General features: G+C 38.3%; 1 protein-coding gene across 6 annotated transcripts in view; it reads left to right on the forward strand.

The window, feature by feature from the left end:
• The window catches only part of LOC136252358 (uncharacterized), a 64,769-nt gene extending 49,931 nt beyond the window's left edge, over positions 1–14,838 (forward strand). For 5 of the 6 annotated variants that reach the window (XM_066044818.1, XM_066044797.1, XM_066044799.1 and 2 more), the window contains exons 13-21: positions 52–108; positions 1,857–1,934; positions 3,977–4,048; positions 4,095–4,184; positions 5,363–5,644; positions 5,697–5,798; positions 7,967–8,047; positions 8,095–8,262; positions 14,533–14,838. In XM_066044818.1, the coding sequence (XP_065900890.1) occupies positions 52–108; positions 1,857–1,934; positions 3,977–4,048; positions 4,095–4,184; positions 5,363–5,644; positions 5,697–5,798; positions 7,967–8,047; positions 8,095–8,262; positions 14,533–14,789 (1,187 nt within the window). In that variant the 3' untranslated portion in view covers positions 14,790–14,838. The remainder of the gene's footprint in view (positions 1–51; positions 109–1,856; positions 1,935–3,976; positions 4,049–4,094; positions 4,185–5,362; positions 5,645–5,696; positions 5,799–7,966; positions 8,048–8,094; positions 8,263–14,532) is intronic. The other variant, XM_066044812.1, reaches the window with a different exon arrangement.
• Positions 14,839–15,156: the final 318 nt, after the last annotated feature.

Genomic DNA, 15,156 nt, shown 5'->3' on the forward strand with positions numbered 1-15,156 from the left:
TGTGTAGTTAAATTTACTGGACAGATCCTGTCAAACACAATGTAATTACAGGTCCACAAGATCATGATGATGGAGCATCACCTAGAGGTAGAGATGATGGGTCTTCAGGTGAGACCATGTTATATACAAATGCATAAGAATTTTGATTATGGGTCAGCAGCTGGTATGTTCTGGTTACATTTGGTTACGATGAACAGACAAATCTTAGACATATCACAGAGAATTTCGGTTACTCAAGTTTAAATGTTTTAATCAGTGCTATTGAATCATTTATTGAATAATTGCAGAGTTTAATAAAGGCCTAGATAAGTAAGCTTGTAGAGTGGTTACTTTGTGCTGAGTGGTAACTTCATGATTGGAGTACAAGTCCATATTCAGAAACACGCGGAAATGATTGGTGGCACTAGTTCTCACCTTAGCCCAACGTTTTTCAATTTGTAGGATAGCAAGGATAACAAAGTGCTTTCCGTCTCAGTGGTTTTCATGGCAAAATACAAGTCATCCATACTAATCACTTGAGTATTAATGGCCTTAACATCTATATAATCGCTGCCCAGATGTAGCCCAATCGGAACTCCTTTGATCTAAGGTGTGAAAAGTGTTACACACATATGTACATACTGTATGAAACACTTTTGCTGCCAATTTAATTTAAATAGTTATTTTAAATAACTAAATGTGAATATGTACACTTATCTATGTATTAGAAGTTCAACATTTGACCAACTTCACTTGATCATTAACTGAATTGTATTTTACATACTAGTTAAAGCACCGCCGTGAGTGCAATATGGAAAAAATAGCACGAGGGCGTGGGCGAGAGACTAATAGAGCACGAGGCGAAGCCGAGTGCTGTATTAGGTTCGAGACTATGCCCAAGTGCTGTTTTTTCCATATTGCACGAGCAAGGCGGTGCTTTAACTGGTTTATTGTACTAAAGTAGTGGCTGCGAAGAGCACATGGGGGTGACGCCAAGTAGCAAGAGGTAAGTGCCTATCCGTGTAAGCTCGAGACCGTGTGCCGGTACATTGCACTCGAGGCATTTATTCATACTGCACCAGCGTGATAAAGCTAGCTAGCTATGTAGCTTTAATTGATTTGAGCTGCCGAGAGCTACAGTAAGTGGCCAACTGCTTCTTTCCGCTCGGTTGAGGCCTGGCTTAATGCCCATGAGTAAGTCTGTGACTTTGTTAGTAGAGAGGCTTGCTATCGTATTTAGCAGGTGAGAATGCATTTATAGAAGCCATGCATGGTGTGGCGCTGGGAACGATACCACGAAGGCAGCTGGAAGCGAATTAACTTATCGTGTTTTACCTGGCTTTACAACGTGGACAGGAGTCATTTTGTAGTGTTGATAACACCATGTGCTCTGTTCCTACGCTAACTGCATTCACTATAAGAATGGCTTTCAGGTTAATTCGCCCACTTGTATTTAGGTCATGGCATTGATCTCTATGTTTATGATACATCATAATTGTTGAATGGCTTCATAACATTACAGTGGTTTGGTGAAAGGAATGTGATAATGTGTCTAGCATTGGTCATGCTTTGGTCAACTTGTTTACTGTTTCAACAGTGCTGTATTGGATCAAAGGGAAAATATAGCACACTTGGGCAAATACAGCACAGTTGAAATAAATACAGCACCCTGCCAGCTTTGAAGTGTGCAGCCAGGTGTACAATATGGAAATAAAAGTACACTTTTCACTTTGATCTTTTCACCCAAAGTACAATAACTAGCTGAAACCTATCTCATTATGTAGATTCTGATATCCTTGCATGCCACTGTGTTCAGTTGTGATGCTGTATGTACGTATCATGTTTATGTAGATAATTATGGTGAATTTACATTTAAGGTGATTCATCAAGACGACACCCTCCTCAACAAGACACTACCAACATCAACAAAAGGAACAACAAAGCATCCCACAATGGTATCTAGCTATATTGATAAGAAATGTACTCACACTGTTGAAAGTGGCCAGTTCCACCCTTCACTTAGTACGTAGAACCAAATTATATTTGATATACAATATACATACGTATGTCCCTTATAGCCACATGGAATGATACTTCATGTTGTAGTTAGCTGTGCTGTTTTTGAAGCCAACTACTTAGTACTTTGTAAACTCAGTCTATTATTAGGGTGGAACCTGTGTAGAAAGGCCACTTCTTTAAAAAAGCCGACTTAGTTTATACCAGAAGAGATTGGTCATGTATCACAGCCCTATAATGTACTACTCTGTGAGATTGCACAATAAAACATGGCACCTAATATTAACATCATTATTATGAAGTGCTAGTACACATTCACGAAAAGTATGCATTTGGTTACAAAAGCCACACAAAGTGTTAGGCAATTGAATTAAGAAGGACTCTGGGAACCGTAATTTATCGATATCAATTCACACATTAGAATACTTTATGTTAGAGTTAAAGCACCGCCGCAATTATGTACGGAAAATACAGTACGTGGGGGTGTGTCGAGAACTGTATTTTTCGTACACACAATTAAGGCGGTGCTTTAAGTGTTATATTGTACTTCTTGGTCGCGTCTGGCTCAGCAATTTTCTCTAGTACTCAAACCACTGCGATTTTCGGTGATAAGGATATCAGTAAGTGTTCATATAATCTATTTCTAGTCATAGAACGAACTAATAGGATTAGTTTGGCTAGTTTTAGCAATTTACAATGTCACGCATGTGATCAATCGTGCTGTCTTAGTGGAGTCGTGTTTACAAGCTTCGTGATCAGACGATCAGTAAGTGTTTATAAAATCTATTCCTAGCCGTAGAACAAACTCATAGGATTAGGCTGGTTTTAGTGATTTACAGTGTGTTGTTTACGTACCATTCCACAAATACATTCTCCGCATAACTGTACTGTATTTGCTCAAGTGTGCTGTATTTGCCCAATTAAGCACATAGCTGTACTGTATTTGTCCAATTAGCTGCATAACTGTACTGTATGACTCATACAGTACAGTTATGCAGTTGATTAGTACTGTATGGAGAATACGATACGCGGCATCGCTTTGATCCTCCCACGCAAAGTACAATATATTGATTTTTAGGTATTGGGGTTGAACTGGTTGAGCTTTACTTTGAGGTCACCAGATATTTGATGATGGTGTGACCAACCTCCACTGAGTTTATACACTGAATAAATTTAAAGCAACCATTTTTTATTAAGGCCATGCAAGAAGGTTGTTACCAGCTTAGTACAGGTTCCACTGTATTCTGGCTACACTCCTACTACATACAAATATAGTGTAGCTTAATGTGTTTAATGTACACATAGCGTATGTAGTACTGGATTAGTGCTGCCACGATATATCGATACAGCGATAGTATTGATATAACAAGGTGGTGATATGATAAGCCAGTCAGTTATACCACCAATAGTAGTGCCACTTAGTATAATGATGTAGGGGAGACCAGACATTTGGTATTTGGCATTTAATTAAGTTATGTGTTGATGGTTTAGTGGTGGTCACAAGCTACGTCTAAAGTAAACTGTGAGGTTTTAAGGTTTCTATGGTAAACATGAGTAGCTGGTAAACATGGTAAACCTGAGTAGCTTTTGCTTGTTGTATACATCCACCTTAAAAATTTTACCTTACAATGAGGTGTATGTACATATCGTAATATATGTTCATATCGTGACATCAACCTTGGTGATACAGTAGACCTTCAGTTATCTGAACCCCTTTGTTCTCAGGTAATGGTAAAAGTGTTCAGATAAGTGAATTGTTCAGGTAACTGAAGCCCATACATTTATATAGAGCTCTGTTGAAATACTCTAATAGAACATACACATGTGCTCAAAATACTCTAATAGAACAGTCATTTCCAATTTCAGATAAACGAGGGTCGAATAACCGAGGGTCTACTGTACATGATATAGAGTTGTTCTATGTTGTGGCAGTACTATACAGTATATGGACAATTATTACCATGTGATCTTACACTTGTAGTGCCTCCACCTAGAGGAGATGAACCTCGTCCATCACCTGATGATCATCATGAAGTTCCTTCATTAGATGAGAGTAAGTGATGAGTTGTGAAGTTATGATGATTATACTGTTATTATAGATCTACCACCTGCTGATGAGCAACTGGTAGATCCTGTACAACCAATTATAGAGGACAATGAGATACCTGATCCATCCCTTCCAGTAAATGGTAATGCTCTGACAATCTTCTTTTTTTTTTACTAAATCATTGTAATACACCTCACTTCAAAAAAGGAATTCCATGCAGCAATATAATGAAGTGCAGTAACTAGCAATTGAGGCAGTGTATCCCTCCTCTGAAGTAGTTCAGGTGTACATCCTCAGCTGGCCAACATAGGCATACCTGCATGCTTTCCTGGAAATAATGTCTCATGTGGCAATACCACTTTTTTCTCTTTGACATTGAGTAGGAATAAAAGAGTCTGGTCTGGTTGGAATACCCACTCTAGTTTTATGATTCTGGTTGTGATAAATGTGATCCACAGTAGCATGCACAGAAGTGACAATTTCACATTTGGAAATGTTTTCCAACCAATGACAAAGAGAAATAAGTGGTTTGGCCATGCGGACTATGTGTGTACCTATCTATATTTGCCAATGCACAACCACATGAGCAAGACCATTCAGTACAAGCCACCAGCATGTGAAAATAATGAGTAAATGAAAAACTTTTAAACTTCTGTACAGGTGAACTTTGGCTCTGAGATAGTTTCTTTTTTTTGCCAGTTTGATGTAGCATTTCCGGCTGTGCATGGATATCTTCCCATTGGGCTTTATAAGCTTTTGATGATTGAAAAGCAGCGTAACAAGCTTTCGTAAGCTACCCAGAATAGTGTACCCATTAAGTTGAAAGAGAGGGACATCTCCATTCATAAAGCACTAACAACAACATACGCAAATGAAAATAAAAATCACTCTTGAAGTTTTGTCTAAACAAAAACATGATAGACTAACTATTAAACAGTTTTTGTGCACATTTCTGGTTTGAGTGCTTCATTAGCAGTCATAATTGAAATGATGTGCACATAATAGCTACGTGTGTGATTATTTTGTAAGAGTGAATTAGTATTTACTGACTGTTGTATTAGAGTAAGTGACTGCTCTGTTGGGGTATCTCGATCTTATTTCATTGAAGTGTAAATAATCAGCCAAGAATCAGTTAGCTAATTTGGTACATTATAAAATGACTAGTTACAATGTCTAGTGTCTTCTTCATTTGTTGTCTTTTTTGGCATATGCATATTTTTAACTAAGCCTTTAATCAAGAAGACACAGTATATGCATGTGCCCAACTACCTGAATTCGTATCAGGCTAATAACAATTACACTTGCAATGTAATCCCACAGATGACCCAAATAGACCAACACTACAACAACTCAACAATCACGTTCGACCTCAAGCTGCTCTGAAATGGTATGATCTAGGAGTAGAGTTGTTGAGTGCTGACAAGATTGATGTTATAAACCACAATAACCCTGGAAATGTTGAGAACTCTTGTACTGAAATGTTCAAGATTTGGCTAAGAGAAGACACTGAAGCTAGTTGGTTTAAATTAGTGAATGCATTACGAGCACCAAGTGTGGGACTATGTGTACTGGCTGATGAAATAGAGAGAACATTTGTACATGGTAGGCTTTATGTATATTTATATTGTGTAACTGTAGTGCTGTATAACTACAGGCTCACAGGATAATGATGACAGTGATGATGACAATGATGATGACAATGATGATGACAATGATGATGGAGCTTCCCCCAGGGGTAGGGAGTCAAGGGACAATGGTGAAATATCTGTATGAGCTGATTTTACGGAAAATTGTTCATAAAAAGCTGGCCCTGTTAATGATTGTTTCTGAGATATTTTTTGAGCCCATAACTACATTTCTTAGCAAACCAAACTGTTCACATTGTTGAAGTTCCTGTTACCAACTATTACATGCAGTTTGTTCATGAACTTAAATTAGGTCACTGTCTCAATAAGGATGGTGGGTTTAACAATGACGCTAATGGTGCATGCATGAAATTTGTAATTTATTTTGTATATGTAGCAAAGTAAGTTTTACTGTTAATGAGTATGTGTGAACTATTGTGATAAACTTTAAGAAACTTATACACATATTCAAGTTGCAGTAGGATCTTGTTTATCCAGACCCCAAACATCCGGACACTCGGTTAACCGAACGGGTCTGAAGTACTGCACGTGACTAATAATCGAAGGCAGTTATTGGCTTGCCAGCTTGAGGGAAGCCATTCAAAGACATTGGCATGTAATTAGATGGTTTGATGATGGTTTGGTGGTAATCATTGGTTAATTTGTTGATAGTTTGGTGGTGACCACAAACCAAACCCTAGCAGACAGTGGGGTAACCTACTTGTATTGAAGTGCTAAGTGCTCTTATTGCAGTGTTGACCATTAGTAGCATCATTTAACAGGTACAGTATTTCTATAATTATAAACCGTTAAAAATATTTCGTCGAAGGTAGCATCTGACGAAAATTAATTACGCGAAAAATTTTTACCAACGTAATATTCGAGAAGTTGAATGAATTCGGTAAACTACTTTCTGGCCACCTGGATCGAGGCTTGGCCATTGGCGTGTCAAGCATATGTCTTTGCTGCAGTCTTTTAAAAACAAAGTTCTCCCTGATCCTAGGAGAGAGGGGCTCGTCTCGCTTTGTCTATTTCGCTGCACATTGGTAATGATGCCATTCCGTGATAGACAGCTACTACAGGACACATTAAATAAAGTGTATATGTACAAACGTGCAAGTTGCATGGAATGAGCTTCTACCACTCCAGTCCATTGCTTGATTTGTGACGGACAACTTTTAAATCTGGGGCGCAGCCTCCATGGAACGGAGATACCTTCGCTGCTTGTCGTTCTGGTTCTCAAAAAATGGCCGTATAGAATTAATAAAGTTACGTAATTCATTGTTAAAAAGTTTTCGTCGCTTGAGGACACTGGTAAAATTTTTTTAACACGAAAATTTATCTCGTGAAAATTTCTCGCAGCTTAAATTTATAGAAATACGGTATATAGTGAAAAAGTGATTGCATTTATGCATGCACTAATGGATGATTCAAAGTTACGGATATTCCAAAGTTATGAACAGGGCTTGGTCCCAGCGGGTTCGGATAAACGAGGTCCCACTGTAGTTAACTTTTTGTCACGAATGATAACCATGATAACATCTATACTACGTACATAGCTACTGTATGCCACTGGCTGTTTTTTGCAGGTAAATTTCTAGACACGTTTGTCAGCACTGTGAATGCTCTAGCAATTTCGAATACTACTGGCCATAAGGCTTGAGACATGGGCTCTCTTGGATAGTTGATCAGATGTCTTCTACACGTACTGTATTTCTTTCAATGCCAGGAGGTCTTGAGAGCCCTACTGCATGGTGACTCTATTTGACTTGCTCTGCTGATATGCCCACCAAAACACACAGCCGCATGTGTAATATTGTTGCAGATACAGTTGTGACCTGGGTTTATCCGTAGCCAGCTTATTATAGACTTAAAAAGTGTCTCAGTTGGAAATTCTGATAGCTTTTAGCCTTCCCAAGTTATTCGTTACCTTGACATCTTCAAAATCTTGTGTCTTCCAATCTATAATTTTATCTGCAAGCATCTAATGATTTTCCAAAGTTTTTGTTACAATTTATGCAGAGTAAAGAGGCCCTTCGCTTTATTTCTCTTATCCAGTAAGGAAGAATGGCTTTGCCAGCTACTGTGAGGATAAATTAAAATCTCAAAAAATGATAACAAATTAGTCATTTAATACTTTCTCATTATGTTATTCCTTCAATTTTCCATCTCATGTTCTTAGCTGATAACGTTAGTAGCATATCTGTAAAGAATGTGTTGCTTTGTGTGTACAGTTTGTAGTAGAATTATACACATTTACACTGACATGTATTATGAAGTGCGTATAATATTCATGTAGTACCATCATCACCACCGCCTACTGGTCACAGACCCTGTCCACCACCTCATGATCATCATGATGTTCCTCCTTTAGAAGACAGTAAGTGATGTGGTGCTATAGTCACTGCTTTATTATGTAACATCTAGATGAACCTGTACAACCAGTTGAAGATGAAAAACCTGTTGAACCTATTAAACCAGTTGAACCTGAGCAACCTGTTAGACCTGAGCAACCTGTTAGACCTGTACATCCACCTGTTGATGATAATGATGATGATGATGGTAACCCATCACCTCCAGCTTCTCCAATCCATGGTAATGTATATCTGTGTACCATACATGTGAAGCTGCACCATAAGAATACTCAAGGAATTGTGCTTGTTGTATAGTACATACATAGACAGAAGAACTGCTAGACACATGCACAGTGCCATTATAAGTATTACACACGCATATATACACCCTTAATATGGCTGCACCCTATAAGTGGTAGCACTGATCTGGTAGATGTCATCATGATTTCAGTTATGCATTGTACACTGTAGAACATTGTACACTGTAGAACATTGTACACTGTAGAACATATCAATTGTGCATTGCTTCTTATTCTGTCAACAGCTGGTAATAACCATACAAATTCCTTTGACAGTGCAAACATACAAGTGTAAAGAGCCCAGCTATATAAGGTATCCCACAAACCACAATCAAGCTATTTCTCAGTCGACAGCAGCTGGAAACATGTTCTTTACAACAGTTGACTTTTTGCCTTGTTAAGACATCGTTCTTATTTGATATACGTGTACAAATACCTTGTACTACTTTTTTGGGTAACAGTATTACACCAGAAAGAAATGAAGACTGATATATAGGCCAATATTGCCATGTTAGTGTCCATCATGAAACCAAGCATTGTTGCATGAAGCAACGGTATAAATGGTACTGACCCCTGTAGGGTCTCAGATGCAGACAACCCAGGAGGGTCTTCACTGATGTCAACCCAGGAAAAGCCTAGAAAACATGGTAGAAAAAGGCCTAGAAAACAATAGAAAATCCTAGAAAAGGGAAAAGCCTAGTATCAATAGAAAAGCCTAGAAAACATGGTAGAAAACCTACCACACGTAAGTTACACAGTCTCCAATGTTTCCTATTGATACTGCCATGAAGACATTTCCACAACTTGCAATTGCTTTTAAACTAGTAATGGGTCCAGACACAGATACAAAGAGACCCACCAGTGATGGTAGCATGACTAATCATCCTCGATCCCTGGGTATTACTAACAGTTCAAGACTACAGGACAGACTTTACATCAACACCGACTCAACCCCAGGCTCTGCCAGTTCCAGCAAAGGATTTTCTGTTCATGTCTTAGAGAAGGGAGCAGTAGAACTAGCGGTCACTCCCCAACCTCCGCAGTTTTTTTCCTAGTTCCAAAGAAGGATGGGTCACAAAGATGAATAATGTATCTCAAGGCACTGAATTGCTTAGAGTGATTTGGGAACATTTCAAGATGCACCTTGTCCAACGTCTCCTGCAAAGAGGAGATTGCAGACCTCAAGGATGCCTACATTGCAATTCCTATTTATCCCTCTGAACAGTCAATGCTATAATGCTTCCTGTGGAACACATGCGTACTAATATTTTTGCCTACCCATCAGCCCCACGGGTAATGTCCAGTTCAAAGGAGGAGGCAGTTCTCCAAACCCAGTTAACAACATGCTTGTTCAAGGTACAGTGTGTACTTGGTTTCACAGTCAATTAATTACCCCCAAACCACCCCTAAAGTCAGCAGATGAAATTTCTGGGATTTTAGTAAAATGCCAAGAGATACAGTAAGGATCAAGCTTCCACCTTAAAAAATTCAGACCCAGCAGAGATTGCACAGCAGAGCGGATGTAATAGTTGTAGCAGCCGTGGGATACCTTATAAAGCTCAGCTCTTGCATACAGTATGCTTTTGCACTTGTATGACATTTTTAAATACATTTGTGTGCTTATAACCAACTGTTGACAATTAAATAAGAAGCAATGCATAATATTATTGATATTCTACTCATATAATTACAAGTAGCTATTGCTACTTTGCGGCTCAGCCCTTTATCAGTTTAATGCAATAGAACCTGCATCCACCTGTATAGAAAGGCTACTCTTCCCCTAGTCTTCAGCTTCAAAAATTTGTGCACTAATTCACTTATCTAAGGTAGTCACCTACAAATTTAGGCAATGAATTTTGGCCAGAGGGTGACTACCATAGACAGGTTTCACTGTAATTGCATAGCTTTCAAACAGTGTGTCAGTACTGTCTAGTAGGTTTCTCCCCTACAGAAATCCAAATAAATATTGTTGTGTTTTTTTTTTAAAATCGTTAAGCCCAGATCTTTGGTCTGCCTGCCAGCCCGCCTCACTGATTACTATCATTATAGGGTAGAGGCTAAACACCACATTGTACAGCCACCATTAATTTTTATGTCACAGTGCTTAATTCATATCTGACATGTGGTTCAACGAGTCACCGCCTTTGCACCTTGCCTTTTTATCTTTGATCATGGTGGTCATCTTCTTCATGCAAGGAAACCCTACAAGGCTTCAATTTTCATTTCAAAGCATTCCTCTAAAGAGTAAGCTACTCCCTCTTAGAGTAGCTTAGATGCCACAAAAATATTTGAGGCACTTAAGCTACTCTAAGTGGGAGTAGCTGTGCTTAGCTTTTGAACAATCGCATAGTGACATCAACACCACCTTGATTGCTGCCACATCCTTGCACAATCAGATCCCAGAGGCCAACACTCCTCTTAATAAATAGCTGCAATCAACTGCAGGTTTGCCAGTAAAAAAACAACAAGATTACGGCAATTGCTCCCCTTAGTCTATTATTTTGTAGTTCAAGGAAATTGAAATATTCTAATAAAGCAGTCACAGCCAAATGTCATTATCATAGTTTTGCTATAACTTAAATGTAATAGCAAATTGTACAACTATAAACTATTAATTTAGAAATGTGGTAATGATGCACTTGGCTTCAGGCTATCTCGTTTTTAACTTCATGACCATACTTTAACGTAATATGATTATATTGAAATTGTGAATTTGTGGCCGGATCTACGAAAACCCGACACAGCCGTGCAAGCCTAAATTTACAGTATATGGCATTGAATATAATGAGCAAAATACTTACATATTACATAAATTCTTTGAAAGGAACTAACAATAAAATGCTGATATCATCTTATTCGCCTACTCAAGAGGAACTTGAAAATCTTTGTGTCATTGCAGTGGACACAAGTTACGGGTGTTTAATTACATCACACCAAAACGATATTAAGCAATCAATTTTTCTGTACTAATTTTGCCTTTGTATGTATAGGTGATGCAAGGAAAAGCTTACCCAGTACATAGCCCTAACACAATGGTGCAAATTTCAACTCTGTGTGTCATTCTGCTCGTAAGTTACAACCGTTTTAGTAAGCACCTGTAATTTATTTTCCCTATATTTACTGTACAAATCAATTTTTGTGCTTTTTGTTACTTTATAGGGCTGCAAGCCTGCAACTCTCAAAGTTATTGGCATATGAGCTAGGCTGAAACTTTTAACAGGAATTTGAAAAATGCCGGGTTTTCACAGATCCGGTCAACCTTTATAATTTCCCACTTCCCATACTCCAACATATCTTGGTTGATTACAAATTACAGGTGTATCAAACAGTACGATAGTACTGTTTAAGTAGGGATCCCTCAGAAATGATGCACACCACCTAAAATGCCACTTTTAAAAATCATCCTAGAAACATCCTAAGTGACGAAAATCAATTTTACGTTGTAGTTAAAGCACTGCCACATGTGTGTACAGAAAATACAGCACAAGGGGAGGCTAATACAGCACAAGGGGAGGCTAATACAGCACAAGGGGAGGCTAATACAGCACAAGGGGAGGCTAATACAGCACAAGGGGAGGCTAATACAGCACGGGGAAAAGCCGAGTGCTGTATTTGCCTCGAGACACCCCCCAAGTGCTGTATTTTTTGAAGCAAGGCGGTGCTTTAAGTGATATATTGTACTTCCTGTTCGTCTGGCTTGGAGCATTTTCTCTAGTACTCAAATCACTGTGATTTTTGGTGATCAGGATATCAGTAAGTGTTAGTCATAGAATGAACTAATAAGATTAGTTTGGCTAATTTTAGCAATTTACAATACCATGCACATGATCAATTGTGCTGTCTTAGTGGCCGTGTTTAACTAGTTTATATAATCTATTTCTAGCTGTAAAACGAAGTGGTAGGATTGTTTTGGCTGGTTTTAGTGATTTACAGTGTCACGCATGTGGGGTTGTTTTCGTAACATTCCTTAAATAAATTCTGTGCATAACTGTACTGTATTTGCTCAATTAGCTGCATTAACTGCTCAATTAACTGTTCTGTATGACTCATACAGTACAGTTATGCTGCTAATAAGTGCTGTATGGATGATACGATACGCGTCATCGCTTTGATCCTCCCATGCAAAGTACAATATGGAATAATATTAGTCCATCTAACATCAAATACTTACAGGTGGCAGATATAAAACTTAAACAAAATCACCAAAACTCGAGTTTTCATCTGCATGCCAGCCTGCCTGCCTGACCATAGTTGAAAGGCTGGAGCCCAAATGAACCAGTGCACAGCCACCATTTATGCCACAGTAACAAACTCATCAGGGAAATGTGCCTTTTGGGGTTCTGATGAGTGTGTGCCACTGTGCCTTGTCTTTCATTTTTGTTTTCAATCTTCGTTCTTCTTCATGCAATGAAATCATATTGAGGCGTTAATTTTCCCTGTCAACACTCTCCTTGAGCAGCATATTTGTTGATGAATAATGATCGAGCACCAAAACCACACCCTGTAACACACTGTTTTATTCGATAACGATGACACACGCCGCTATTATTGGCCTAGCCGTACCAAGGATTTCCAAATCTTTGCAACACGTCTGAAGTGCAAAGTAGAAAATGTGATCCAGTACGTCACTTCCTTCCTTCTACTCATGCAACAGTGTAGACCGGACCAACGATTTTGAAGTTGCTTGTTGATAGATTTTAAACTCGTGTCAGTGTTTCACTTGTCTCATGACATGTTACAGTGTTTATCGGGATTTTAAATTTCACGTGATAGACGTGCACGTGAACGCATTACGCTTAGTCGTTGCAAAGATTTAGAAATCCTCAATATTCATATTGCAAGCATATTGAAAATATGAAATAGTGACACACCCCTGGTGGGTAAAAAAAGGGTGACTTGGGATACTCTAATACAGCAGTCACCCTAATAGAACAGTCATATGTGTGTAACTGTATACTATAACAAAAACCAAACAAACTAGTATATCAAAAATTATTCAAGTAGTGAAACAAGAGATGAATGATGGATTGCCGCATTGCTCGGTGGGAAAATCCCTACTTTGGCATTAAACTAAATGTTTGTTATAACATGCCAAAGTAGGGATTTTCCTGAAGAGCTATGCTGTAATACCATCATTCATCTCTTGTTTAACTACTTTTTATCACTTAAATCCGTACTTTATTTTTTTAAGTTAATAATTTTTAATATACTAGTGTAATAGAGAATGGGATTGCTGTGTTTGTTGTGAAATTATAATGGCTGCTACTACCTGTAAATGTATAGGGGAATTTCGGAAACGTGTGCACTGTAGGATTTTCATTTCTTTAAAACACCGAGCAAAATTGTATGTACAAAACTATGAGGTCACCACCCTTAGCAGGTATTCTTATGTATTAATGAAGGTTTAGAATTAGTTGTTAATGTATTTGAAAATGTTCTAGTGGGACATTTAGTGAGAAAACTCGCTATGCAAGTGGTTTTGGTCATGCCAAACCCTGGTGCGTACATTTGCATAGCAACCTTACTGTTAATGCTTCTGACCTCAAACTCCCAATACAACATTGCTGTGAATTGGATAACAACATCTCGTGCTCAGTCACAAAATTGGGTTGCTTGTTCAGTAGAAACCTCGACTTCAATGCCGCATATACGTTTGTAATGGTGATCATGAAGGTGAGGTTTCTACTAGACAAACAGCCCAACTTCGTGATTGAACATGAGATGTTGTTATCCAATTCATAGCAACGTTGTATTGGGAGTTTCAGGTCAGAAGCTTTAATGGAAAGGTTGTTATGCTAATGTATGCACCAGGGTTGGGTATGAGCGAACCACCCTCTTAGCGAGTTTTCTCACTCAATATCCTGCTAGAAAGCTTGAAATACATTAACAACTATTTCTAAACCTTTGCTAATCCATAAGAATACCTGCTAGGCTGCTTTTTCATGTTTTGTTCGGTGACCTCATAATTTTGTACATCCAATTTTGCTCGGTATTTTAAGGAAATAAAATCATATAGTATACATGTTTCCGAAATTCCCCTACATGCATGGCAAATGCATCAAAGAATTGTGATACAGTAATAAGCATAATAGTTTAGTACCCTAAACATTTAGTGTTTCTTGTAAAAATATGTGCATACTTGGTGTATGTAGAAACTTTTTTGTTACAGTCTCATTCTCGACTGTATATGTTGTACTTTCTTCACTTATTAGAGACAACACCTGCTCCAGCTGATGCTACAGATGTACCCTTACTACCACCAGAAGATAGCAACACTACAGACAATAAACACAACATTTACAAACTGTTTGATGGACTGATATGGACAGCACTAACATGTACAGCTGGTGGATTAGGATATTACGTCATCAATGGTCATATGAACAATGATGGTGTGGCAACAGTTATTGGTGCAGTGTGTGGGGTAACTACTGGAGCACTACTAGCAGTGTATCTGAATAAAGACTGATTGTATTGTATGTATGCATTGTGATTGCAATAATTGATTGTGACTATAATGTGTACACAAGTAAGTAGCTGTATAGAACTAATTCCCCTAGCTTCAAATTTCTCACTAACATCAACAGCCAAATTTGACTTGATGATCTCTTTGACATGATAAGTACTGTATATGGTACAGCCCTAGCTTTCATTAGGTTATCATTATTATATTCCTTGTTTCCCTTCACTGCCCGCATCAATTTTTGGGTAGTCACACCAAATTTTAATTATTTGATTATAGATCACGTGAATGCACTATTTCATGATGGAAGGAGGCACAGAGTGACCAAGTGTCAAGGTATGTATAAACATAGCAGAAAAGGGTAACTCCACTC

This window comes from Dysidea avara, chromosome 1 (genome assembly GCF_963678975.1).
Source record: "Dysidea avara chromosome 1, odDysAvar1.4, whole genome shotgun sequence".
In the NCBI taxonomy this organism is placed as follows: Eukaryota; Metazoa; Porifera; class Demospongiae; order Dictyoceratida; family Dysideidae; genus Dysidea; species Dysidea avara.